This window comes from Lolium rigidum, chromosome 1 (genome assembly GCF_022539505.1).
Source record: "Lolium rigidum isolate FL_2022 chromosome 1, APGP_CSIRO_Lrig_0.1, whole genome shotgun sequence".
NCBI lineage: Eukaryota > Viridiplantae > Streptophyta > Magnoliopsida > Poales > Poaceae > Lolium > Lolium rigidum.
In genome coordinates, this window is record NC_061508.1 from 351,467,556 (window position 1) to 351,493,632 (window position 26,077).

General features: G+C 45.2%; 1 protein-coding gene across 1 annotated transcript; it reads left to right on the plus strand.

The window, feature by feature from the left end:
* Window positions 1–19,081: 19,081 nt before the first annotated feature.
* LOC124665117 lies at window positions 19,082–25,731 on the plus strand. Its single transcript, XM_047202522.1, has 7 exons — window positions 19,082–19,904; window positions 20,195–20,254; window positions 23,216–23,324; window positions 23,385–23,541; window positions 23,837–23,945; window positions 24,526–25,027; window positions 25,158–25,731. Exons 1-7 carry the CDS (start codon window positions 19,082–19,084, stop codon window positions 25,729–25,731), a joined length of 2,334 nt encoding a protein of 777 aa, XP_047058478.1.
* Window positions 25,732–26,077: the final 346 nt, after the last annotated feature.

Genomic DNA, 26,077 nt, shown 5'->3' on the forward strand with positions numbered 1-26,077 from the left:
TCTTGCCTTGTTCATCAAGAATATTTCTTTGGAACCGACGTAATGGCCCACCTTGGTCGGTGGATGATCTTCATGGGCCTCTGGTTGGACCGTAGGAGATATCATAACATTGGTTACCCGAAGGGTAATGCCCACATCACTCCCTCTACCAAAATATTATATTTCAAAGTGTCGAAAATTTTTGACAAAAAATTCTACATGTACATCTCCATAATATATGAGAAAATTTATTTTTAGCATAAAATTTATCTTTTTTACACATGTCACATGACAAATCAATTTTTTATGAAACGACTTTGTTAGCGTGTAGCACGTGAAGATGCATGTACGTGTGGATTTTCTGTTTCAACTTTTTAAATTACAAAATGTGTGTAACACACATTTCAAAATATAGAGAGCATATGCTCCCATATTCCAAAGCATCACTCCCGTTTTGATATGTATATACACCTATTGCTTCAACCTAATAGTCAATAAGCATGTGTACTAACTAGTTTTTGACCAACAGTTTGCAAGCACTGTTTATGTTTCGTTTGTTTGTCCAATTCATGCCCGATGGTACAAAGTGATTCATTGTACTCCATGCTTGACATTAGCATATCTACATTGTAATTAAACCATAATTGGTACATTTTGAGGTAACAAGAACTATGGTAGATTAGTAACCAACTACCATGCATATCTACATTGTAATTAAACCATTAATGGTACATTTTGAGGTAACAAGAACTATGGTAGATTAGTAACCAATTACCATCACATACCTGGAGTCCTGTACAATTTTGAACGAATTGGCTCACTGCAAAGCTCTGTATTTCCATAATGATGTTTTTTCGTGTATGCTCTCTAATAATGTTGTCTATATGTATCAAACATCCAGTGTATCACGGTGACATTAACTGAAAAACTAATGACGTGTCGAGTTGCCGGTGAAGCCGCTGCAACTATCCATTCGCAGTTTCCGACGGTCTAGTATCGTTGCGCCCATTTATTAGTCTAAGAGCATCTCCAGCAGGCGCTGTATAACACGACACTGTAAATCGGTTTTAGAGCGCGTGCTATGCGGATGCAGCGGGCGCCCCCCCCCCCCATCAAGCAAGGAGGAGGGGGAGGGACAATACCTCGATGGCGCCCCTAGCAGGGAAGGCGGCGCCCATGGACGTCGCCGTCGTCGTGACCGGTACCACCTGTCAGGGATTTCTCCCGGTCGCAGAGTCCCGCCGCCAGCAGCTGGGCCGAAACAGGACCAAGGAGCTTGGACGCCATGAGGAGAGGAGGGACTAGCACGTTTAGATCTGGCGCCGGCAACCACCAAGGGGGGCCCGGTCCACGGCCAACACCCTCCGGCTTCGCGCCGCCCACACGGCCGCAGAAGCCAGCCAGCACCGGCGAACACCGCTCGCCGCCGAGCCCGAGTCGCCGCACCACCAGATCAGTGCCGTCGTCCTGAGATCCCGAGCCCCCACCGAGGAGGCCGCCGGCCGAGTCCTCCCGAGCCCACAGCGGAGCCAGGCCCGCCATCGACTTCGGAGGAAGAACCGAGCGGCCGGATTAGGTAGATTCGTGTTTGTTTAATTATATAGCTAGATTTGTGTTTGTTTAATTATATAGCTAGATTCGTGTTTGTTTAATTATACTAGACCATAAAAGCGCGCGTTGCTGCGCGCATTCATCTTAAGGAAAAGCTAACAATATGGTTGAAAAGTTTAACCGCAGAAATGTTAGATGAAAATTGAACAACTTAAGACAATGCCTTGACAGAGGGTGTTAGGGCATAATTTTTGAATTTATAACTAATCCATTAATATAAATACTTTATATGCATTTGAAAATATTACCACTTCTGAAAAAACGCTAGTTTCTGAAAACACCTCGCCGAGTGTGTTGTCACTTAATCAATGATTTTAAGCAAACCGATGGAATTTCGGCTGCAAGTATGTTAGAGCATGCATTTTTTTGACCGAGGCTACGGCGGGCTTACGCCAGCCTGAACAACTTTATAAAACAAAGAGTCAGGGGATCATTACAACTGTTTTAGAGGGGAGAGAGAAGCATGAGGCATAGGGGAGGTTCAAGGCGGGTCAAACCCATTACACCAATTATTTAGATAGAGAGAGGAAGAGGGGGTGTTACAGCGGTGAGCCCAAAGTCTAATGTCTTCGATACACCTACTGGAGACAAGGGAGATATCTTCGATGATATCGTTGAAGGTCCGGGTATTCCTTCTCTTCCAGATGTTCCAGACGATAGCAGTGTTGACAGTGGTTTCTTCGTAGCTTCGGCACTTTGTCAGCCAGAGGTCGGTGAGGTTGGAGGGCCCCCCAATGTCGAAGTCTGGAAAGAAGAAATTCCAAACTTCCCGAGCTTGGGGGCAAGCCAGCAGGAGGTGGTCGGTGTCTTCATCTTGGGCGCAGGAGAGGCAGGCAGCAGTGCTGCTGAGCTGGTGTCGAAAACGCCGCTCATTGGTGGGGAGACGCTTCTTCCAGGCGAGCCAACAGAAAATCTTGCACTTGAGGGGGGGCAGCGCTTCCCCAAACCTTTCCGGCGGCCTCCTCTATTCTCAGATGCCTGAAAGAGTTGGTATAGACACATTTGTTCGAGAGTTTTTTGTTAGCGAGGCGGTCCCAACGAGCGTCCGGGGTATCATGTTGCAGGGCCACGGAGCTCAGCTCGTTGGCAAGGGTACGAAGGTCGGTATCCGCGGCCAGCGAGAGGCGCGGTCCAAGGGTGTCGCGGAAGCCGGGAGCAAGAGCAGCAGCAACATTGATGTTGGGACGGGTGGAGTGCGAGAAAAGGTCCGGGAAGCGGTCCTGAAGAGGGGTAGTCCCAATCCAAAGGTCAGTCCAGAAGGCGACCGAGGTCCCATTGGCAATAGAGACTTTGGTGATGGCACGAAAGGTACCGAGGCCGGCCACAATGTCTTTCCAGACTGGGGTGTCGAGGCGGTGGGGGTCTCCAAGATCTCTGGTGCCGTTCCAGCCGTACCGGCGTCGGAACCAGGAGGCCCAGGGAGCAGTGGTGTCAGAGTGGAGTTTAGAGAGGAACTTTATCAGCAGGGCGGAGTTCTGGGCGTGGATGGAGAGGACGCCCAGCCCTCCACGATCTTTGGGGACACATACGTCCTCCCAGGCTACCTTGCAGTTCCCACCGTGGCAAGTTTCTTCACCAGTCCAAAGGAAGGCGCGCCGACGTTTGTCGATAGTCTCGATGACCCCAGCCGGGAGGAGACCGGAGGCCATGGCATGAGCGAGCATGGCAGTGAGAACCGAATTCACAAGGACCAGGCGACCTCCAATGGGCATGCAACGGCCACGCCACCCAGAGAGGCGCATGTCGCTTTTCTGAATGATGGGGGCGAAATCAGAGGGTCGAAGTTTGTAGGTAGACAGGGGGAGCCCAAGGTAGGTCTGGGGGAAGGAGGAGACGGCACACCCGAAGGCAGTGGCCATGGCGAGGGCCGTGGGGTGGTCCGTCTTGATGGGGACGAAGGTGCTTTTGTGGAAGTTGATGACGAGACCAGTGGCCGCCGAGAAACTGTCTAAGACAGCCTTAAGATTTTTAACATGCTCAGGGACGGCCCAGATGATAATGAGGGTGTCGTCGGCGTATTGAAGAACGGGGCAGGGGAGGTCGTCTACCAGAGGGTGAAGGAGGAGGCCGTCACGCGAGGCGTGGAGGATCATCTGTTGAAGGACATCAACAATGATATTAAACAAAAAAGGGGAGAGGGGGTCGCCTTGCCGAAGCCCACAACGGCACTGGATGCATTTGCCAGGCACTCCGTTGAGGAGAACAGCCATCTGACTTGTCTGGTTGAGCATTTTGATCCATGCCCTCCAGAGTTCAGGGAACCCCTTGGCAAGGAGGATGCGGTCCAAGGCTTCCCAGCTGATGGAATCGAAGGCTTTCCGGAAGTCGAGTTTAAAGACCGCCGCAGGCGCAGACCGTTTGTGGCAACTTTGGACAATGTCAGCAGCGTAAACGAAGTTTTCAGCGATGGAGCGACCAGAGATGAAACCAGTTTGGTCAGGGTGGACAAGGTAGGGAATAAGGTCGCGGAGTCTGAGGGTAAGGCATTTGGTGTGAACTTTGAGGCAGCAGTTTTGGAGCGAAATGGGTCGGAAGTTTTCAGGTTTGTTGGCACCTTCCTTTTTGGGGAGAAGGACAATGTGTGCTTTGTTTATAGGCCTCAGGTCAGAGGAGAGGTTGTGGAAGCTAGAGAGGGAATCAAGCAGATTCTGCTTAACAAGGTCCCAATTCTTTTTGAAGAAAGCCGGCCCGAAGCCGTCCGGTCCGGGGCTAGAGTTGTCGTTCATGGTGAAGAGGGCAGCTCGAATTTCTTCAAGGGAGAAAGGGCGGACCAAGGCAGTCGCCTGAGAAGGCGAGAGGGAAGTGGAAGAAACAAGGGTAGATAGGTCGAGGTGGTCAGTAGAGGTGACAGGAGTGCCCAGCAGGTCTTTGAAGAAGTTGTGGAGGATGGCAGCTTTAGCCTGATGGGGGAAGATCACATTCCCATCTTGGTCTTCAAGGTTTTTGATTTGATTCTGCCGAAGACGGCCCGAGGCGCAAAGGTGGAAGTACCTGGTGTTTTCGTCCCCAAGGACGCAGTTTTTGACTTTTGCCCGTTGCCGCCAGTACGTTGCTTTGTTGGAGTTCTTTTGGCTGAGGGTGGTTTTTGCAAGGGAACGGAGGCGCCGTTAGAGCATGCATAATAAATACTTATCTAAATTATATGAGAATCGAATAGATAAGCCAATCAACAATACTATTTTTTTTGTACACCTAACGGGCCATGGCATGCATGGATAATAACGCATACAGTGAGGAGATCTAACATCAGTGTTAGTCCATTCAGAAGACAAGGATCTAACAAACATTAGTCCATAAAACGCAGCACCAGTACATAACACAAAAAATATAACAGCCCTAGGCAGCCTGTTCTTGGTGACTTTGAATATGCTCCAACACAATTGATCAATGGTCAGGTTGCAAGCTGGGCGGGATATCCCGCTACACCGCTACGCCGCCCCGCAAAACGCCGCTGGACTTACCGCTTTGCTTCTAGCGGGCTGAAGCGGCGTGACCGCGATGTCCACCTCCATCCCGCTGGGATTGCATAGCCCCAAAATCCCTTTCTCCCGTACCCCAGCATCGCCTCCTCCCCGACCTCCCTCGCTCGCCGAAATCGCCGCTGCCGCCGCCGACGCCGCCGCTACACCCAAGGCGCCGACTACCTCTTCCTCTTGTTCTCACTAGGTCGTGCAAGAGCCTGCCCTTCCCTTCCCTCTCTCCTACCTCAGCATCGCCTCCTCAATGGGGAAATTTCTTCCGGCTGCACCGCGCACCTGACGGTCTTCCTCCCCCAATCTGCAGTTGCAGCCCGCCGAGAACAGATCCTATAACCTCCTCGAAGTTCCTGACGTTGTGGTCGACGGCGGCAGGGCCGCCATATCCACATCAGGACTGCCCTTCTGGGATTCCTCCACCGCCTCCCTCGCCACCTGCACCTGGTATACTTCTCATTGATAGCTCATTTCATTTCTTATAATCGTATATTCATGTGCCTTGCATTAAATATTAGGCGTCAACACAATAACAAGTGATGTTGTATATGCATGGAACATGTGCTGGTATTTCTGGATCAAATAGGGATATTTTGATCATTGATTTCAGCATTAGGTAAGCATTGGTCATTGATCATCTCTTGATAAGTGAACACATCCTGCAAGTATCTGTATTTCGCTATATCATATGTTGAGAACCCCAAAGTATTTAGCATATTTTTTTACTACTCTTTTCCAATGTGTTTTGCAGGTTTTAGTGCACACTTCACACCGGGAAACTCCACTAGGATTTGATCAAGGCAAGACTACAAGGTCAAGGATCAACAACTAGGTGATGGTGTATGGAAAATCTAATTATGTAATGAGTGAAAAGAGTTCTCCAGTGCAGCACCAGAGTCGTGAAGGTCTTCTTCCCACTGCACTTGATAGTTGATACATCACCCACCACAAACTCTGAAGCTGTTTGCTTTCTTCTGTTGTTTCACAACTTTTTTTAGAGATTGAAGGTGCTTCATATTAGAATTAATCTTGTGCTTAGTCTCATACATTGGTTGACAATGTTGTAATAATTAGCCAATATCCGTGGCCTGAACACTGTTGCCCCCTTGAGTTGAAGTGTTAACCAGATCACTGCTGCATGTTGGATGCTTGAGCACTGTTGCTGATTGATGGCAATCTGATACTGTAAGTTGTAACTTGATGGTTCACTAGTCACTAGTCAGTACTGTTGTGCACTTGGTTTTATTCTATATCACCAAGTCCCTATATTTTCCATAGATCAGCTAGCAGTAGTAGTAGCTAGCTGCGGCGATCGATCAGCTAGCTAGCAAGCAACTTCCGATCTACCAGCCAGCTAGCTAGTGCTCTAAAAGCGTGCTAATGCGGGTTAATGCGGGATGATGCAGATTGCCGCAGTGTCCCGCGCTACGTCTAGCGGTATGTAGCGGCAAGCTGCCAGCGTCCGCATTCCTTGCTCTGTCCCGCTCTGTTCTGTAGCGGCTAGCCGCAACCCGCCCCGCCTGCAACCTTAATCAATGGTCTGCAGTACTGCTATTGCTCTATAACTGCTTCTCAATTCTCTTTTTTTGTAAAGTTATCAACTGATGGTGGAAACAACTACATATTACGAATTAGGGCTTGAATACATGTGCGCTGAAGTGTTCTATTTCAAAATGTCACCAGTTCTTATAAGGGGAAACAATCTGAAGACCTTCAATATATGCGTGTTTTAGTTTAGAATACTACAGTACAGGTTAGCACTTACATATGCGTTGATGTGTTCTAATTTCAATATAACCACAGACTTGACCTGCGATGCATGACAATATAGGACAACAATTACTCAGGAGCAAACTGAGACATGCAATACTTAACTACAACAGAGTTACGCATCTGAATTGTTTACCCTCTATGAAAAATCAAGTGAATTATGTATTCCCAGCCAATTAGTCCTCTAAGCATAGGGGAAGCAGTGGCTTTTTAATATCTTTCAAATCCATTGGTTCCCTTAGTTCATATTACTATAAGAATATTTTCACTAGTATGTTTCTAATGATGGAAAATTCAAGATTGTAGTGTCACTACAGGAATGGGGCTATATGCCGAGGGCCAGGAACCCTCGGCCTAGGCTGCTTTGGCCGTCGGCGTAGGCTACGCCGAGGGCCGCCCTCGGCATAGCTCCTCGGCGTATAACTCCCTCGGCAATGGCACTGTTGCCGTCGGCGTAGCCCGGCCCTCGGCGTAGCACGCTACGCCGACGGCAAAACCCTCGGCATAGACTTTTAAAAAATTCAAAATTTTCTTTTCCAAAAAAATTCGAAAAAAAATATTTTTTTCTATATGCCGACGGCAAAACCCTAGGCATAGACTTTTAAATTTTTTAAAATTTTAATTTCTTTTACGCATTTCTTTTTCTTTTTTTTCTCTTTTTTTTACTTGTTTATCTTTCACCCAATACACTTTTAACTCTAACTACACTTAATCTTAGGTCAAATTACAATCATGGTTAAACTTTCCAGTCGGTCACCCATCCTCACACTACTCCAGCCTCAGCATGCTTAACTTCTTGGTTCCATTCGGATGAGCTTCCATTATAGAATTGACACCTCTTGCTGATAATAATAGCATATCAACCCTATTAACCCTTGAACCGTGATGCACACATCTTTATTTTTGAATCCCAAACAATTACTTAAGTAGACAACAATGAATATATAAGTAATAACTATATTGAATTCAAATAACAATAAAATTATTTTATTTTTTGGTCTTTTTTCTATTTAATATGGATTAATTAATATCTTTGAATCGGAAAATCAAAATTCCACAAATAATATGTCTAAATCAATCAGAAAAATGAGAGGAATCTAAATATAACATCCATATCATCATTTGAATCTAAAAATTAGAGGAATCCAACTATGACGCCCAAATTGCCATGTGGCCAAAACGGCCCCCTCGGGAGATGCGAAATGGCCATATCGGGCGGGCTGGTGCACCGTTCGCCAACACGCTAAACGGACAAAAAATAGCACATAAAGTGATGTGTTGTAGACCTAAAAACATTTTTTTCGGAATTTATTGAGCGACGGAAAGGATACCCCTAGTTCAAATCCGGTCAGTTTCCAGCGGATTCGGCGGGACACTGATACGTCCAATTTGCATCACTATTTTATATCATAATTTGCTGTTATTCATTGATATATTTCATATTGGGACACATTACTTATGTTATTTCATCTATTTTGCATGTTTCATCATTATTGGAGGATCAAGCACCGGAGCCGGATTCTGCTGGAAAAAGCACCGTCAGAACGCAATATTTCGGAAGATCAACTGTGGAAGGAAATTACACGTAAATTTCCTATTTTTCCAGATGACGAAGAAAGCCAGAAGGGGGAGCCAGCTGGACCCAAGGTGGGCCCAGACAACATGGCGGCGCGGCCCAGGCCCTGGCCGCGCCACCATGGTGTGTGGGGGCCCCACAGCCCCTCTCGCCTCCTTTTCTTCGCGTACTCCTTCGTCCCGAAGACCTAAGCCACAGAGGGTACATCACGAAGAGTTACAGCCGCCTCTGCGGGGCGGAGAACACCAGAGAGAAAAGAGCTCTCCGGCGGGCAGGAATCCGCCGGGGAAATTCCCTCCCGGAGGGGGAAATCGACGCCATCGCCATCGTCATCGAGCTAGACATCATCTCCATCATCATCATCATCATCTCCACCATCTACACCGCCATCACCACCGCTGCACCTCGTCACCGCTGTAACAAATTGGGTTGGATCTTGATTGTTTGATAGGGGAAACTCTCCCGGTGTTACTTTCTACTTGTTATTGATGCCATTGAGTGAAACCATAGAACCAAGGTTTATGTTCAGATTGTTATTCATCATCATATCACCTCTGATTGTATTCCATATGATGTCTCGTGAGTAGTTCGTTTAGTTCTTGAGGACATGGGTGAAGTCTAAATGTTAGTAGTGAACTATGGTTGAGTAATATTCAATGTTATGATATTTAAGTTGTGGTGTCATTCTTCTAGTGGTGTCGTGTGAACGTCGACTACACGACACTTCACCATTTATGGGCCTAGGGGAGTGCATCTTGTATTCGGTTGCTAATTGCGGGGTTGCCGGAGTGACAGAAACATGAGCCCCCGTTAGTATATCGATGCAAGAGGGATCGCAGGATCTCAGAGTTTAAGGCTGTGGTTAGATTTATCTTAATTACTTTCTTGTAGTTGCGGATGCTTGCAAGGGGTATAATCACAAGTATGTATTAGTCCTAGGAAGGGCGGTGCATTAGCATAGGTTCACCCACACAACACTTATCAAAACAATGAAGATTATTTAGCTACATGAAGCGAAAGCACTAGACTAAAATCTCCGTGTGTCCTCAAGAACGTTTGGTCATTATAAGTAAACAAACCGGCTTGTCCTTTGTGCTAAAAAGGATTGGGCCACTCGCTGCAATTATTTCTCTCGCATTTTACTTACTCGTACTTTATTCATCTATTACATCAAAACCCCTTGAATACTTGTTTGTGAGCATTTACAGTGAATCCTTCATCGAAACTGCTATCAACACCTTCTGCTCCTCGTTGGGATCGACATTCTTACTTATCGAAGATACTACGATACACCCCCTATACTTGTGGGTCATCAAGACTATTTTCTGGCGCCGTTGCCGGGGAGTGAAGCGATATTGATAAGTGGAATTGGTAAGGAAAAACCTTTACTGTTTGTGCTGATTTAATTTCTGCCTACTGCTATAAGTCATTATGGAGAGATCTTCTCTTCAATTTCTATTTGGTAAATCTACTACTACTGCAACGGTAGTGGATGAAGCGCCAGGTGAGGAAGTGATACCATATAAAATACCTATGAAAATTATTGAACGTGTTATGGATAACCGCTATGAAGGGGATGGAACTGTTCATCCTGGTGATCATTTACTATTTTTGCATGAATTATGCGGGTTATTCAAATGTGCAGGTATTGCTATGAATGAAGTTAGAAAGAAACTATTCACTATATCGCTGTCTGGTAAAGCGGCGCATTGGTATAAATTGCTGAAGAATGGTGATTCTCTTGATTGGGAGGACATTGTGCCTTTATTCTATTTTAAATTTTATCCTCCAAGTGAAATTCACAAAGATCGGAACCGCATATATAATTTCTGGCCTCATGATGGAGAGAGTATTGCCCAAGCTTGGGGGAGATTGAAGTCTTTAATGCTCAAATGCCCCATTCATGAGCTTCCTGGTAATGTTATTATTGATAATTTCTATGCAAGACTTTCTTTTCAAGACAAGATCTTGCTGGATACTTCTTGTTCTGGATCATTTACACGCAACAAAGAAGAGTTTAAAAGGGACCTTCTTGATCGGATCCAAGAGAATACTGAAGGATGGGAGAACGACAAGGATAGAGAATTAGGTATAATTTATGATTATAAATGCATTGAAGCTTTTATGGATACTGATAAATTTCGTAATATGAGTGCTACATATGGTCTTGATTCCCAAGTTGTTGCAAATCTTTACAAAGCTTTTGCCTCTCATTATGAATTGCCTAAGAAGAATTTTGATAAGTATCATGAACCGTATAAAGATAAAGTTGATTCATCTGTAAACAAATGTGTAGTGATTGAAACTGTTGATCATGTTATTCCTGAAGCTTATATTGAAAAAACTCCTTTCCCTGCTAAAATGAAGGAGTACTCTGTCATATCTAGTGCGGTTAATAAAAGTGAAAAGAAACCTATAGAACCCGAAGAACAAATTAAAGTTGAACCTGCTGTTGCAATAGTTAAAGATCTTGTGACTGAAAATGTGGAGGATGGTCATATTATTTTCTGTGAAGATGCTTCTAATATTGTTTCACATCCTAATAAACCCAAACAAGTTAGTGTTCCTATGCTATCTGGTTAGAATTGGTGATCATTGCTATTATGGTTTATGTGATATTGGTGCAAGTGTTAGTGCTATTCCTTATGAGCTTTACACGGAGATTATGCACGAAATTGATTCCTGTGAACTTGAAGATATTGATGTGGTTGCTGATACGTCTCCGACGTATCGATAATTTCTTATGTTCCATGCTACTTTATTGATGATACCTACATGTTTTATACACATTTTATGTCATATTCGTGCATTTTCTGGAACTAACCTATTAACAAGATGCCGAAGTGCCAGTTCCTGTTTTCATCTGTTTTTTGTTTCAGAAATCCTAGTAACGAAATATTCTCGGAATTGGACGAAATCAACGCCCAGGTTCCTATTTTGCCCGGAAGCATCCAGAACACCCGAGAGCCGCCAGAGGAGGGCCCTGTGGGCCCCAGATGATATGGTGGCGCGGCCCGGGCCCCGGCCGCGCCGGCCTATGGTGTCGTCGCCCCTTCGACCTTCCGACGCTGCCCTTTCGCCTATATAAAGCCTCCGCGTCGAAAACCCTTACGGAATAAGCCACGGTACGCGAAACCTTCCGCGAGCCGCCGCCATCGCGAAGCCAAGATCTGGGGGACAGGAGTCTCTGTTCCGGCACGCCGCCGGACGGGGAAGTGCCCCCGGAAGGCTTCTCCATCGACACCGCTGCCATCTCCACCGCCATCTTCATCAACGCTGCTGCTCCCATGAAGAGGGAGTAGTTCTCCATCGAGGCTCGGGGCTGTACCGGTAGCTATGTGGTTCATCTCTCTCCTATGTGCTTCAATACAATAATCTCATGAGCTGCCTTACATGATTGAGATTCATATGATGATGCTTGTAATCTAGATGTCATTATGCTAGTCAAGTGAGTTTTACTTATGTGATCTCCGGAGACTCCTTGTCCCACGTGTGTAAAGGTGACGAGTGTGTGCACCGTGTGGGTCTCTTAGGCTATATTTCATAGAATACTTATTCACTCGTTATGAATGGCATAGTGAAGTGCTTATTTATATCTCTTTATGATTGCAATGTGTTTTGTATCACAATTTATCTATGTGCTACTCTAGCAATGTTATTAAAGTAGTTTTATTCCTCCCGCACGATGTAATGGTGACGGTGTGTGCATCCGTGTTAGTACTTGGTTTATGCTATGATCATGATCTCTTGTAGATTGCGAAGTTAACTATTGCTATGATAGTATTGATGTGTATTATTCCTCCTACATAAGCATGAAGGTGACGAGTGTGCATGCTACGTTAGTACTTGGTTTAGTCGTATTGATCTATCTTACACTCTAAGGTTACTTAAATATGAACATTGAATTGTGGAGCTTGTTAACTCCGGCATTGAGGGTTTGTGTAATCCTACGCAATGTGTTCATCATCCAACAAGAGTGTAGAGTATGCATTTATCTATTCTGTTATGTGATCAATGTTGAGAGTGTCCACTAGTGAAAGTCTAATCCCTAGGCCTTGTTCCTAAATATCGCTATCGCTGCTTGTTACTCGTTTTACTGCGTTACTACTCGCTGAGTTACTACTGCTTGTTTACTTCCTGCAATATTACTACCATCAACCGCACGCCAGACAAGCTATTTTCTCGGCGCCGTACTACTGCTCATATTCATTCATACCACTTGTATTTCACTATCTCTTCGCCGAACTAGTGCACCTATTAGGTGTGTTGGGGACACAAGAGACTTCTTGCTTTGTGGTTGCAGGGTTGCATGAGAGGGATATCTTTGACCTCTTCCTCCCCGAGTTCGATAAACCTTGGGTAATCCACTTAAGGGAAACTTGCTGCTGTTCTACAAACCTCTGCTCTTGGAGGCCCAACACTGTCTACAAGAATAGAAGCACCCGTAGACATCAAGCACTTTTCCGGCGCCGTTGCCGGGGAGGAAAGGTAAAAGGCACTCATACTTCGGTTCCGGCTAACAAGCTACTTTTATGGCGCCATTGTGTGTGTACTCGAAGCTATTTCCTTTAGACTCTGCAATTGCCACATTTGGTTTCTTGTTTACACTAGTTAGGCATAATGGACAACAAAATAGAGCCTTTTTATTCTATTTCCTGATTTAAGACATGGATGTGTTTGATGCGAAAATTAAAAAACCCATGGCTAACGAATATTATTACTATGAATGCTTTGAACACTATTGTTGCTAATGCTATGGAAAATTCTAAGCTTGGGGAAGCTGGCTTTGATGAGCATGATATTTTTAGTCCCCCAAGCATTGAGGAGAAAATTTACTTTGATGATACTTTGCCTCCCATTTATAATGATTATAATGATAGTAGTCTTTTGTTACCACCTGTTATGGAGGATAAATTTGATTATGATTACAATATACCTCCTATATTTGATAGCTACTTTGTTGAATTTGCTCCCACTACAATTAATAAGAATTGACTATGCTTATGTTGGGAGTAGTAATTATTTTATGCATGAGACTCATGATAAGAATGCTTTAAGTGATAGTTATATTGTTGAGTTTGCTCATGATGCTACTGAAAGTTATTATGAGAGAGGAAAATATGGTTGTATAAATTTTCATGTTACTAAAACACCTCTCTATGTGCTGAAATTTTTGAAGCTACACTTGTTTTATCTTCCTATGCTTGTTACTTTGCTCTTCATGAACTTGTTTATTTACAAGATTCTTATGCATAGGAAGCATGTTAGACTTAAATGTGTTTTGAATTTGCCTCTTGATGCTCTCTTTTGCTTCAAATACTATTTCTTGCGAGTGCATCATTAAAACTGCTCAGCCCATCTTAATGGCTATAAAGAAAGAACTTCTTGGGAGATAACCCATGTGTTTATTTTACTACAGCAATTTTTGTTATATTTGAGTCTTGGAAGTTGTTTACTACTGTAGCAACCTCTCCTTATCATGTTTTTGTGCCAAGTAAAGTTTCTATGTTATAGTTGATGTTATATTTGGGATCGCTGCGCAGAAACAGCATTGCTGTCTCGTCACGAATTCTGGCACAAGTCTCTGTAGAAAATTCGAAACAATCTGCCAAATTTACGAGCGTGATCCTCAGATATGTACGCAACTTTCATTAGTTATGAGTTTTTCCGTTTGAGTCAAGTCTAGGTGCCATTTTAAAGTTCGTCTTTACGGACTGTTCGTTTTTGACAGATTCTGCCTTTTATTTCGCATTGCCGCTTTTGCTATGTTGGATGGATTTCTTTGATCCATTAACTGTTCAGAAGTTTTGTGCAATGTCCAGAAGTGTTAAGAATGATTGTGTCACCTCTGAACATGTGAATTTTTGATTATGCACTAACCCTCTAATGAGTTTGCTTGAAGTTTGGTGTGAAGGAAGTTTTCAAGGGTCAAGAGAAGAGGGTGATATACTGTGATCGAGAAGAGTGAAAGGTCTAAGCTTGGGGATGCCCCGGTGGTTCATCCCTGCATATTTCAAGAAGACTCAAGCATCTAAGCTTGGGGATGCCCAAGGCATCCCCTTCTTCATCGACAACGTATCGGGTTCCTTCTCGTGAAACTATATTTTTATTCGGTCATATCTTATGTACTTTACTTGGAGCGTCCGTGTGTGCTTTTATTTTTGTTTTGTTATCTTAGTTCTTGAATAAGTTCATCCTTGTGTGGGAGAGAGACACGCTCCGCTGGTTCGTATGAACACATGTGTTCTTAGCTCATAATATTCATGGCGAAGGTTGAAACTCTTCGTTAAATTGTTATATGGTTGGAATTGGAAAATGCTACATGTGGTAATTGGTAAAATGTCTTGGATAATGTGATACTTGGCAATTGTTGTGCTCATGTTTAAGCTCTTGCATCATATACTTTGCACCTATTAATGAAGAAATACATAGAGCTTGCTAAAATTTGGTTTGCATATTTGGTCTCTCTAAGGTCTAGATAATTTCTAGTATTGAGTTTTGAACAACAAGGAAGACGGTGTAAAGTCTTATAATGTTTACAATATGTCTTTTATGTGAGTTTTGCTGCACCGGTTCATCCTTGTGTTTGTTTCGAATAACCTTGCTAGCCTAAGCCTTGTATCGAGAGGGAATACTTCTCATGCATCCAAAATCCTTGAGCCAACCACTATGCCATTTGTGTCCACCATACCTACCTACTACATGGTATTTCTCCGCCATTCCAAAGTAAATTGCTTGAGTGCTACCTTTAAATTTCCATCATTCGCCTTTGCAATATATAGCTCATGGGACAAAATAGCCTTAAAAACTATTGTGGTATTGAATATTTACTTATGCACTTTATCTCTTATTAAGTTGCTTGTTGTGCGATAACCATGCTTCTGGGGACGCCATCAACTACTCTTTGTTGAATATCATGTGAGTTTCTATGCATGTCCGTCTTGTCTGAAGTAAGAGGGATCTACCACCTTAATGGTTGGAGCATGCATATTGTTAGAGAAGAACATTGGGCCGCTAACTAAAGCCATGAATCATAGTGGAAGTTTCAGTTTGGACATATATCCTCAATCTCATATGAGAATAATAATTGTTGCTACATGCTTACGCATAAAAGAGGAGTCCATTATCTGTTGTCCATGTTGTCCCGGTATGGATGTCTAAGTTGAGAATAATCAAAAGCGAGAAATCCAAAATGCGAGCTTTCTCCTTAGACCTTTGTACAGGCGGCATGGAGGTACCCCTTTGTGACACTTGGTTGAAACATGTGCATTGCGATGATCCGGTAGTCCAAGCTAAGTAGGACAAGGTGCGGGCACTATTAGTATATTATGCATGAGGCTTGCAACTTGTAAGATATAATTTACATAACTCATATGCTCTATTACTACCGTTGACAAAATTGTTTCATGTTTTCAAAATAAAAGCTCTAGCACAAATACAGCAATCGATGCTTTCCTCTTTGAAGGACCTTTCTTTTACTTTTATTGTTGAGTCAGTTTACCTATCTCCCTCCATCTCAAGAAGCAAACACTTGTGTGAACTGTGCATTGATTCCTACATACTTGCATATTGCACTCGTTATATTACTTTATATTGACACTATCCATGAGATATACATGTTATAAGTTGAAAGCAACCGCTGAAACTTAATCTTCCTTTGTGTTGCTTCAATACCTTTACTTTGATTTATTGCTTTATGAGTTAACTCTTATGCAAGACTTATTGATGCTTGTCTTGAAGTACTATTCATGAAAAGTCTTTGCTTTATGATTCATTTGTTTACTCATGTCATTACCATTGTTTTGATCGCTGCATCCATTACATATGTTTACAAATAGTATGATCAAGATTATGATGACATGTCACTTCAGAAATTATCTTTGTTATCGTTTTACCTGCTCGGGACGAGCAGAACTAAGCTTGGGGATGCTGATACGTCTCCGACGTATCGATAATTTCTTATGTTCCATGCTACATTATTGATGATATCTACATGTTTTATGCACATTATATGTCGTATTTACGCATTTTCCGGAACTAACCTATTAACAAGATGCCGAAGAGCCAGTTGCTGTTTTCTGCTGTTTTGGTTTCAGAAATCCTAGTAACGAAATATTCTCGGAATTGGACGAAATCAACGCCCAGGGTCCTATTTTGCCACGAAGCTTCCAGAAGACCGAAGGAGAGTCGAAGTGGGGCCACGAGGTGGCGAAACACCAGGGCGGCGCGGCCCAGGCCCTGGCCGCGCCGACCTATGGTGTGGGCCCCTCGTGTGGCCCCCCGCGTTGCCCTTTCGCCTACTTAAAGCCTCCGTCGCGAAACCCCAGTACCGAGAGCCACGATACGGAAAACCTTCCAGAGACGCCCTCGAGTAGGTAAACGATAACACAAATAATTTCTGGCCGCAGCCCACCGTAACCCTTTAGTCCCGGTTGCCCGAGCATTAGTCTCGGTTCACCAGCAGAACTGGGACTAAAGACCCCATTAGTCTCGGGTCAAAGTATTTGGGGACTAATGGGTTGGGATGGAAGGCCTTTTTCCTACTAGTGTCAAGTTTCGTGATTTTTTAAAGATAAATCAAGTTCATCTAAGTTTTGTCAAGTTACTGATAAAATACAAGGATGTTGTCACAAAGTTAGAAGTAGTCAAAATCTCAAAGAGATAAAGTTAGATTAAGTTTGCTGGAACACAGGATTATCTTGCAAATATTTTGCAATCCACCTTGTGTCTCAGCCTTGATCATTGGTCTTCATCCAATGGCTTAAATAACAGTCACCTTCCAGTTGCTACCTAGACGTACCAAAGACCAAAGTGTTGACTTAATGTAATTAACGTATAATTGAACGAACAAGTTGCAGTTGTTTTATCAGTTCAGAATAGAAGGACTATTTATAGAGACTAGCATAACAAGTCTTGTCACCTCTCCTTTGAGTTTGTCGGCATGCAGATACGGATCGACTGGTCGTGTAGCCAACTGGCATACAAGCATGCATCTCTTATTTGTTTGTTTGGAAATGTATATGCAGACGTATGCACACCAATCCCACTCGATAAATTGCTTTTTTTACATTTTAAGAAAATTAATTATATCTCATTGTGTTAATAAGTATTGCTAGTTGGTAGGTGCGTCCCTTTCTCCAAGAAATACTACACAACATTGACAGCAAAAATTAAGATTGGATGGAGGCGTTTGCTCCAGTACAACCCCCTCCTCCTAAACTCAGACAAACTTAAACACATAGACGGCTGAGATCTCATAATTATGAGTATGATAGTCTTTTAAAAGTTTAAACGGGTATAGTTAGCCCTGTACAAAACCCGTATAATTAAAGGGTGCCGACTCTTGACCTCTCCTTCACCTCCAACGCCTCCGCATCCACCTCCTCCTTCACCACTGCCACAACTGTCAGGTGCCCGGAGCTAGCCTCCCTGCCATCCGTCTCATCGTCCACCTCACTCTCTCGCCATGGCCGCATTCGTCTTCCCCATCCCAGTACCGGTCCCACATTGCTGCCGCCTGGGTCGCGATCCTCGACGGCGTCCACCTCCACCTAATCCGCGAGCTCAGGCACAGCCACCTAGTGCGGGTCTTTCTCTGCCGCCTCAAGTCCTCGCCGCCGGTATCCCTGCTCTTCGCGCTGAAGGTCGTCGACCTCCGCGACGACGACCCTTCCTTGTATGCCATGTCCTCGCCGAGTCCCACGTCCTTTCCTCGCTCGACCACCCCTTCGTGCCCACCCTCTACCTCTACGCTCGCTCGGACGCCGGACGCTATGCATACTTCCTTAAGGTTCTACGCTGTCGAGGTGCTGCTCGCTCTCGAGTACCTGCACGTGTTGTGCTTCGTGTCCAACGAACTCCAATGTGTGGGCACGCACGAGTACCTCACGCCGCAGCTCGTGAGCGACAGCAGGAACGACAACTCCGTCGACTGAGCGGGAGAGGGAGCTGGTGTATACGGGCGCACGCCATTGAAGGGCTCCGCCAAGGACATGACGTTGAAGAATATCCCGTAGATGCAGGTCACTAACTCCAAGCTGGAGGCCGCAGAGCAGCCGAGGGACCTCGTCGGCACAGGCTGCTCGCGAGAGAGACCCGCGCTGCCTAGATCAAGCATCCGTTCTACGCGGGCGTCGACTTGGCGCTGATACGGTGCGTGATGCTGCTAGTATACGGTATAGGCAAGATGGGTATAACGGGTTTGGACTTGGGCCTAGAAGCCCAAACTGAGTTTAGGGGGAGGGGGTTGTACTGGAGCAAGCCTCTTGGATGGATACATTGTCACTCGCCGATAGAAAATAGAGTAATTCCCCGCAACGATTAGTAGCACAAAGTCCATGTTTTCAGATCATGCTTTGCCATGTTTTGCATAAATTAGTGTAGGAACTACAAATTTTTCTTTGGCTGGTCAGCGGTTGTTGTCGTTCACACTCGTCACCAAGGTCAGTCTTTATCGGAAATGAGCTGCAGCAGATGTTAGCGTGCATGTTACACCACTTGGCATGCTTTTTTCTTCGAAAAGGGGCAGACATGTAGTAGTGCAACAACCAATTCTGTTGCTCTCTCTATCTCTCTCTACCTTGCTTATATATCCATGCCAAGTGCCACACACACAAGTACATTCCTACTTGACCGAGTGCAAGCTCAAAGCGAGCTCTCAGGTTGCACCATTATGGCGCCTGAAAGTTCTACTGCACACATCTTTCTCGCTGCCTGCTTCTTTTTCTTGTCCAACTCCCACCATGTTACTGCTGCCACCTCGCCGCCTCCATCCTTCAGCTTCGACTTCTCAAACACCTCCAAGGACCAACTAGGAGATCTCCGGTTCGAGGGAGACGCCGCTCTGAATGGCAACCTGGTTGACCTCACCTGCAACGATGATTCCTTGTTCTGCCTGGGGCGGATGTCATACAACCACCCGGTGGCCTTGTACGACAACAACACGGGCGAGGTGGCCAGCTTCGCCACCACCTTCACCTTCGCCATCAACATATTGCCCAACACAACCCAAAGGGGAGACGGTATGACCTTCTTCCTCTCTGGCTACCCCTCAAGATTACCGCCAGGCTCGTCCGGTAGCGTCTTTGGCCTGAGGAACTGGACCAATACTAGCCCCTCCGGAGAAGACCGGTTCGTCGCCATCGAGTTTGACCCGTTCAACAACGGGCAATGGGATTCCATATCAAACGACCACATTGGCATCGACCTCAACTCCCTGACCTCGATTAGCTCAACGAGGTTGCCGGTCTACAGCCTCAACGGCACCATGTCGGCGACCATCACTTTTGACAACGCCACCCGGATACTGGAGGCCATACTAAACTTTGATTACAATAGTTCTCTTGCCCCCGTTAGTGTCAAGACACAGCTACCAGCTCAGCTCGATGCGTTGCTCCCGCCTGTGGTGTCTGTGGGGTTCTCGGCGGGCACCGGTGGATACTCTGAGCTGCATCAGATACACTCTTGGTCCTTCAACTCAACTATGGCAGCCACGGGTACGGATTTTCTGGATTTTGGAAATAGTAATGACTTATGATCAAAAGCAGCATATATGTCCATTTGCAAAATAAATAAATAAACAGCATATCTATCATGAGCAAATTAGATTTCATGCTTCAGTATACATGAACTAATAACTGCTCTTTCCATCCTATAATATAATATATTATTAGATATATTGTAGGACAGAGGGAGTACTATATAAATTTCTTTGGTTATTATATCTTTAGCCTAATAGTATAGTAGATTTTTCTCCCTGTTTGAAATTGATATGTGTGATGTACAGATACACCCACAAGAGATAACGGATTTCATCCGAATCAAGGCGAGGTGTTTGGCATCAAAGGTATACACATGGAACCAAATTCATCATATTGTTCGTACATTTCATACTATTTGAAGCTACTACGCATAATCGGCGCAATAATAAATTTTGATAATCTTTCAAATCACATGAATATTTAATATATCACATATTATGATCAGTTTATAACAAATCCTGATTAATCAAGTGAAAACTAGAAGGATAACGTCAATGATTAATTTACCCTCCATCTCAAGATTATGGTAAGATGGGGTACTAGTGGAAGGGATAAGTTGATGATTATTAATTTACTAGTTTTTAATGAATCACAAGAGCTACATATTACATACATCTTTTAATTAAACATAAGGCCAAAGGCCCGGCCATATATATATATAGCCCCACAGCACATATTCGACGATACAACGCACTCGCCACCACGACTGGTACCTCAAGTCATACAAGCACCACACGGCACAACATAGCATAATCTACGAAAACATAACAGGATCCACACACGCGCTATCACACGCCGACGACGAAGAGCACTGCCGAGTAGCGCTGCCCCGGCCAAAGCTCATGTCCTCGTCGTCCCATGGAGCCGCCTAACCTCGTCCGTCTCCACGTCCAAGAGTCTCCGGTCCGTCTGTCTGACCAGAACCCTCCACCCCTGCATATGAATAGACATTTTGAACATAGCATCAGCCGGGCTGCCAAGGACCTTTCCTTCTATAGCTAGCTTATTGCGAATATTCCAAAGCGTCCAGCATTGAGCCGCAAAGGTAAACCAAGCTAATCTACGGAGGCGCCCCGACAAACCCTGGACAATAGCGATAAAGTCCCCAACCCCTGTTGGGTTCCAAGCGCACGACAGGATCTCCCTAATCCCTGCCCACATAAACGTGGCCAAGTGGCAGTTGAAGAAGATATCATTACAATCCTCGAACTCCCCACATAGCGCACAGTCTATTACATACATCTACAAACGCAGGTCTATAGAATGGCTCTTTGGAGTAGCTTATAGGCTGGATTCGGTCTTGGGCAGGGCTCTTTGTTCCTTTATCGCAAAGCATAACCTTCTGCTCCAAGTCTTCGATCTTCAATGTGATAAGATACAATCCATTCTTACCTTTATAACTATTCATCGACAGCCTATACATACCTAGCTACTGCATATCCAAAAAATATATGAGAGTTGAGAGTTGAAATTAATCACTTTGTTCTCCATAAGTATTTAGGAAAGATACACAATATTCTGTTTATTTTTATACATGTTATCTTGAAAACCATCTTTTGCAATATTGCTTGCCCACTGAAAGTAGTGCTCCTCCTAATTTGTCAGCTCTAACAGAGCAAGCCCACATTTCACATCGTCGCATGGTACGTGCGTATGAGGCATAAACTAATAATAAAGAGGCCTAGGTGTCAACAACTAGTCGTTTGAGCCGGGAATGTACGGTAGCGGGTGGCTCATGTCATGCTGGCTAGGGCATCTGTTGTTGAAATTCTACAAACAAGAACTCTTTTTTCAACAAATTAAATGACATGATCTTTTATATCTCTACTTTACAATTTTGCTAGACACAAAACAACAAAAAAGTCTTTTCTGAGATATTTAACCGCCATCTAGAAAGTATAAAAGACATATTGTACATTATATCATATTGTAATACTGTAGAAAAATAGTAGTGTCAGTTCTTGCCATTAATGTATTTATGCATACCAAAAGTGTGTGCAGACTAAAATTACTTAAGAGGTGATGAAAAGACGAATGGCTTGTAGAAGCGATACAACTATATTGTATTTTGTTTACATATATCATTTATTGACTAAGAGAATTTCATGTCAGCAACCATGCTACAAAATTATAGCAATATATGTACTCCCTCCTTACCAGATTATAGGAGTATATTGGCCGAGTGTTGTGAGTTGTGACCGAAGTGGATGGCGACTGGGCAAAAAAAATCTTAAGTTTGCATGCCAACGATCTTAGGGAAAATTACTGCAGGCCCATGTTCCGTTACTCCTTCAGTTTGAATGCATCACGATGAAAACCTAGTAATGCTACACTTACGGAAGGAAGTTACGGAATTCACTTACAGACGCCTCCGTGGCAATAATTAATTGGGTAGACTTATGGTGGTGGGTCCAAGAGAATTCAGCCTAGAGAAACAAGCGCATGCCATATACATGAGCTAATTACACGGGAGGTACAACAACTTGTAACCTGGGTGCACTTTGGTACAATAAGTTGCAACGTGTGGTTAGGTGGTACAAGAACTTGTAATGCTGGTGCAAATTCATACAAAATCATTCTAGGTGCCATGTGGCATTGTCCTTTTAGCGAAAAAACCCTTCATATTTTTTTGCTCTAAGCTATATTGTTCAGATATCACCGGTGAGCTCCAGGTCAAGGACAGAATGCCCTCCATGGCTAATCAGCGCTGCCTCAACAGCCTCGGCGTGAGCGCAGTCTAGACAGAACAAAGCACGCAGGGCCGCCACCGCTTTAGAGGGTACATGTGTGTTGAACATATATGTTGACCTACGTCCTGCTGAATAGCCTACTCCATGACGTCTTCGCTCTCCCCAACGATGCCCAGACGCCTACGTACAGAGGTTGAGCTCTGCCATCTTGGCGATCAGCATGTGCGCCGCCTTGATCCAGATGCTGCTCCTGCGAACCGTGAATCCACCAGCTAGGGTCTTGCGCCTGTTGATTGGAGGCGACGGCCTCAGAGATGGCTCAGAGTCAGAGCGCAGCGTTGGGAGCAGAGGCTGCATCATGGGGACGAAAAAGCTGCCACGACGCGATGAAGGAGGCTAGGCCGCACTGGAGCAGAGAGACTCTATGTCAGGAGTCACCGGCGGAGTCGAGGAAGGCGGCGTTGCACGAAACAGGGACGGCGTGGAGGTAGGCGAGCATAGCCTGGGGAGGCTGCGGCATACAAGGCAGCGATGCAGCTTGGACGGGATGGGCTGAGGAAGTGCTCCGCTATGCAGGCAGCGGATTCGAGCGCAACGCGCGACCCGCCGGATTCGAGCACGACGTCGACTTCCTCCCCTGCGGCGACGAAGAGGGCGCGTTTGTGCGCGCCGAGCAGGGGCACTGGTCGCGTCGTTCGAGAGCCTCCTGGAGAATACTGATTGCAGTCGGGTTCTTGCGGTGAAGGCGCAAGCTCGCGGCGATGCGATGGCCATGGGCGGGGCCGGACTACTCGCTGATCAACCAACAGAACCACGAGCTGCAAGATGCCCTCACAGCGAGGGATGAAGCGGTGGCGGAAGCAGCGAGGGATAGGGCCCGGGACCTGGCGCGCATCGCCACGGTCGAGGCGGCTACGCAGCGAGCCCGCTGGGACTCCTCTCCGTCGGATGTCGTCGAACGCCGGCAACGGGAAGACGTTGCCTCCTTCCGGGAGCAGAACCGCCTCTAAAGGGAGCGGCGCGCGGCTGCCCAAGCCCGCATGCATGCGCTCCGACGACGATGCCTGCCCCTCAGGTCACGTCGACGGCCAGTAGCTGACCGCGCGACTGTGATTAAACCTGGCCATAGTAGGCCGCGTGACGGTGAGGAAATGTCCTGACGCAACTATTGCACCGCTTCCATTCCGCCGAAACCAGTGGCGTTGGACGGCGTGCACGACCGGGGATGACGAGCAGGACAACGCCGCGAGAGGCTGGAGTAGCGTGCTCCTCGGGCTGAGGCTTGAGCAGTTGAGCGCTAAATCAGGTGAGGGTCACGGTTGTCACAGAAAATCATGAAGGGGTTTTTCACTAAAACGACAACGCCACATGGCAGCCCTACAATGATTTTGTATGAATTTGCACCCACATCACAAGTTCTTGTACCACCAAACCACAGATTACAACTTATTGTACCAAAATGCACCTAGGTTGCAAGTTGTTGTACCTCTCGGGTAATTGGCTCCATATACATCCGTACAAAACTTTCCGTAGGGATCCGTCCGTAGACCCAGCATTATTGATGAAAACCCCTTCAGTTTGCATGCAACATGATAAAAACGGCGGGCATTGGTCAAACTCACTTAGTCGGGGTAATGGATACACAATTAACCTAAATTACCGGTATAGCTCCAAAAAAGCTATTACCTCTATAATCTGATACTGAGGGAGTACAAAGTCTTGTCTGAGACTCTTATACCTACAAAAAATGGCATTACCACAAACCACAATGTATCACTGCTTCTGCTGCCCACATATTCATGCATTTAGGGAGTGCATGGTTTTTTCACCTAAAATAGGTTATATGTATTAATAATTAGTTCTCTTTTCCTTCTTCCTTTCTGCAGGTCGTCAGGGCCAAAATTTGGTTATTGGAGGATTGGTGATACTCGTGTTAGCCGTGTTGTTGGCAATCTGGTCGACCTTTTCATGGTGTAGGTTGAAACGCATACGGAACTCCTTTGGCAAGGATAGTCGGCTTAAACGATACGAGTACAGCGACCTGTCCATGGCAACAGACAGATTCTCCGAAAAGAAGGAGATCGGAAAGGGTGGCTTTGGCGTGGTCTACAGTGGGAGTCTCAAGAAGAAGGATGTGGCTGTCAAGAAAATCCTGAAGGACTCGAGAGGAGAATTCAAGGACTTCCTTGCCGAGCTTGGTTCCATTGACGGAACGGGCCACGTGAACTTGGTGAGGCTCGAAGGCTGGTGCTGCAGCGTTAACAATTACATGTTTTGGTGCTTGGGAAGGCAGCATGTCGAGCTCTTTCTTGTGTATGAACTCGTGCCAAATGGAACACTACACCAGCACCTGTATGAAAAGTCAGAAGTGTTGTCATGGGAAATGAGGTATAATTTCGATACGTTTTCTCTCTTTTCCTGTATTGTTCTATGTATTATTTATGTGAAATATATTTTTCTTCATAAAATGGAAGAAACCTCTTTGATGTATATGTGATGTATGAGATAATATTTGCAGGTTCAAAATTGTGAAGGGTTTATGCAACGCCCTTCATTATCTCCACCACCAATGTAGCCAATACATATTGCATAGAGATATCAAACCAGGCAACATTCTACTCGATAGTGAATTCAACGCCAAGCTCGGTGACTTTGGTCTGTCTAGGGTCGCTGAGCACAACAACGTAACATCAGTGCAGACGGAAGCAGCTGCTGGGACTATGCGCTACATGGATCCACAGAGCATGACAGATGGACAGGCCAACTTACGCCGCAGCTCCGATGTCTACAGCTTTGGAATCGTCCTACTAGAGATAGCACATGGAAAGTATAACCCGGGCCTCGTCCGACATCTGCACAGGAATCGACCATATACATTCGTGGAGGAGATTGCCGACGAGAAGCTTGCTGGACAATTTGACAGGGTGCAGATGGAGCGTGTTATTGTCCTGGGTCTCCGATGTTCTGAAGAAGTCGCGAGCAAACGACCTTCACTTGATGCTGCAGCAATGCAATTCCTGGAGAGTGGTGGGGAGTTGCACGCTGCCACGATCCATAAAGATGAACCCCATCCTACTACGGCTCGTGCCTAGCTAGCTGTCATCAGAAACCTTGATCATAGTGCACACTTATTTCTGTTTCAGATCACCGTTTCATAAAAAAAAAAATCACCCCATATGAGATTGTATCCTGGCTTAATTTGCTATTTTTTTTGAAATGGGGAAATATCACCCCAGCTTATGCATCCAAGGGATGCACACGGCTCTTTTATTATATTATTCACAACACCTTACAAGAAGTAATACAAAAGAACAAACTCGAAGCCACCTCACTAAACCTACGGTAGGATGAAGGGGGGAGAAATGCTATTCCTGATGTAGGAAGTGCCCCCGGCACTATCTGTACCGTTGGTTTGTTGGAGATTCGTGCTCCATTTTT

What these genes read in the sequence shown, in the direction of transcription:
- LOC124665117 (XM_047202522.1), top strand. Translation starts at nt 19,082, where the DNA reads ATGGCGCCTGAAAGTTCTACTGCACACATCTTTCTCGCTGCCTGCTTC. An exon ending in CTCAACTATGGCAGCCACGG is followed by an intron (nt 19,905 to 20,194) that starts GTACGGATTTTC and finishes TGTGATGTACAG; the next exon opens with ATACACCCACAAGAGATAAC. An exon ending in GCAGTTGAGCGCTAAATCAG is followed by an intron (nt 23,946 to 24,525) that starts GTGAGGGTCACG and finishes TCCTTTCTGCAG; the next exon opens with GTCGTCAGGGCCAAAATTTG.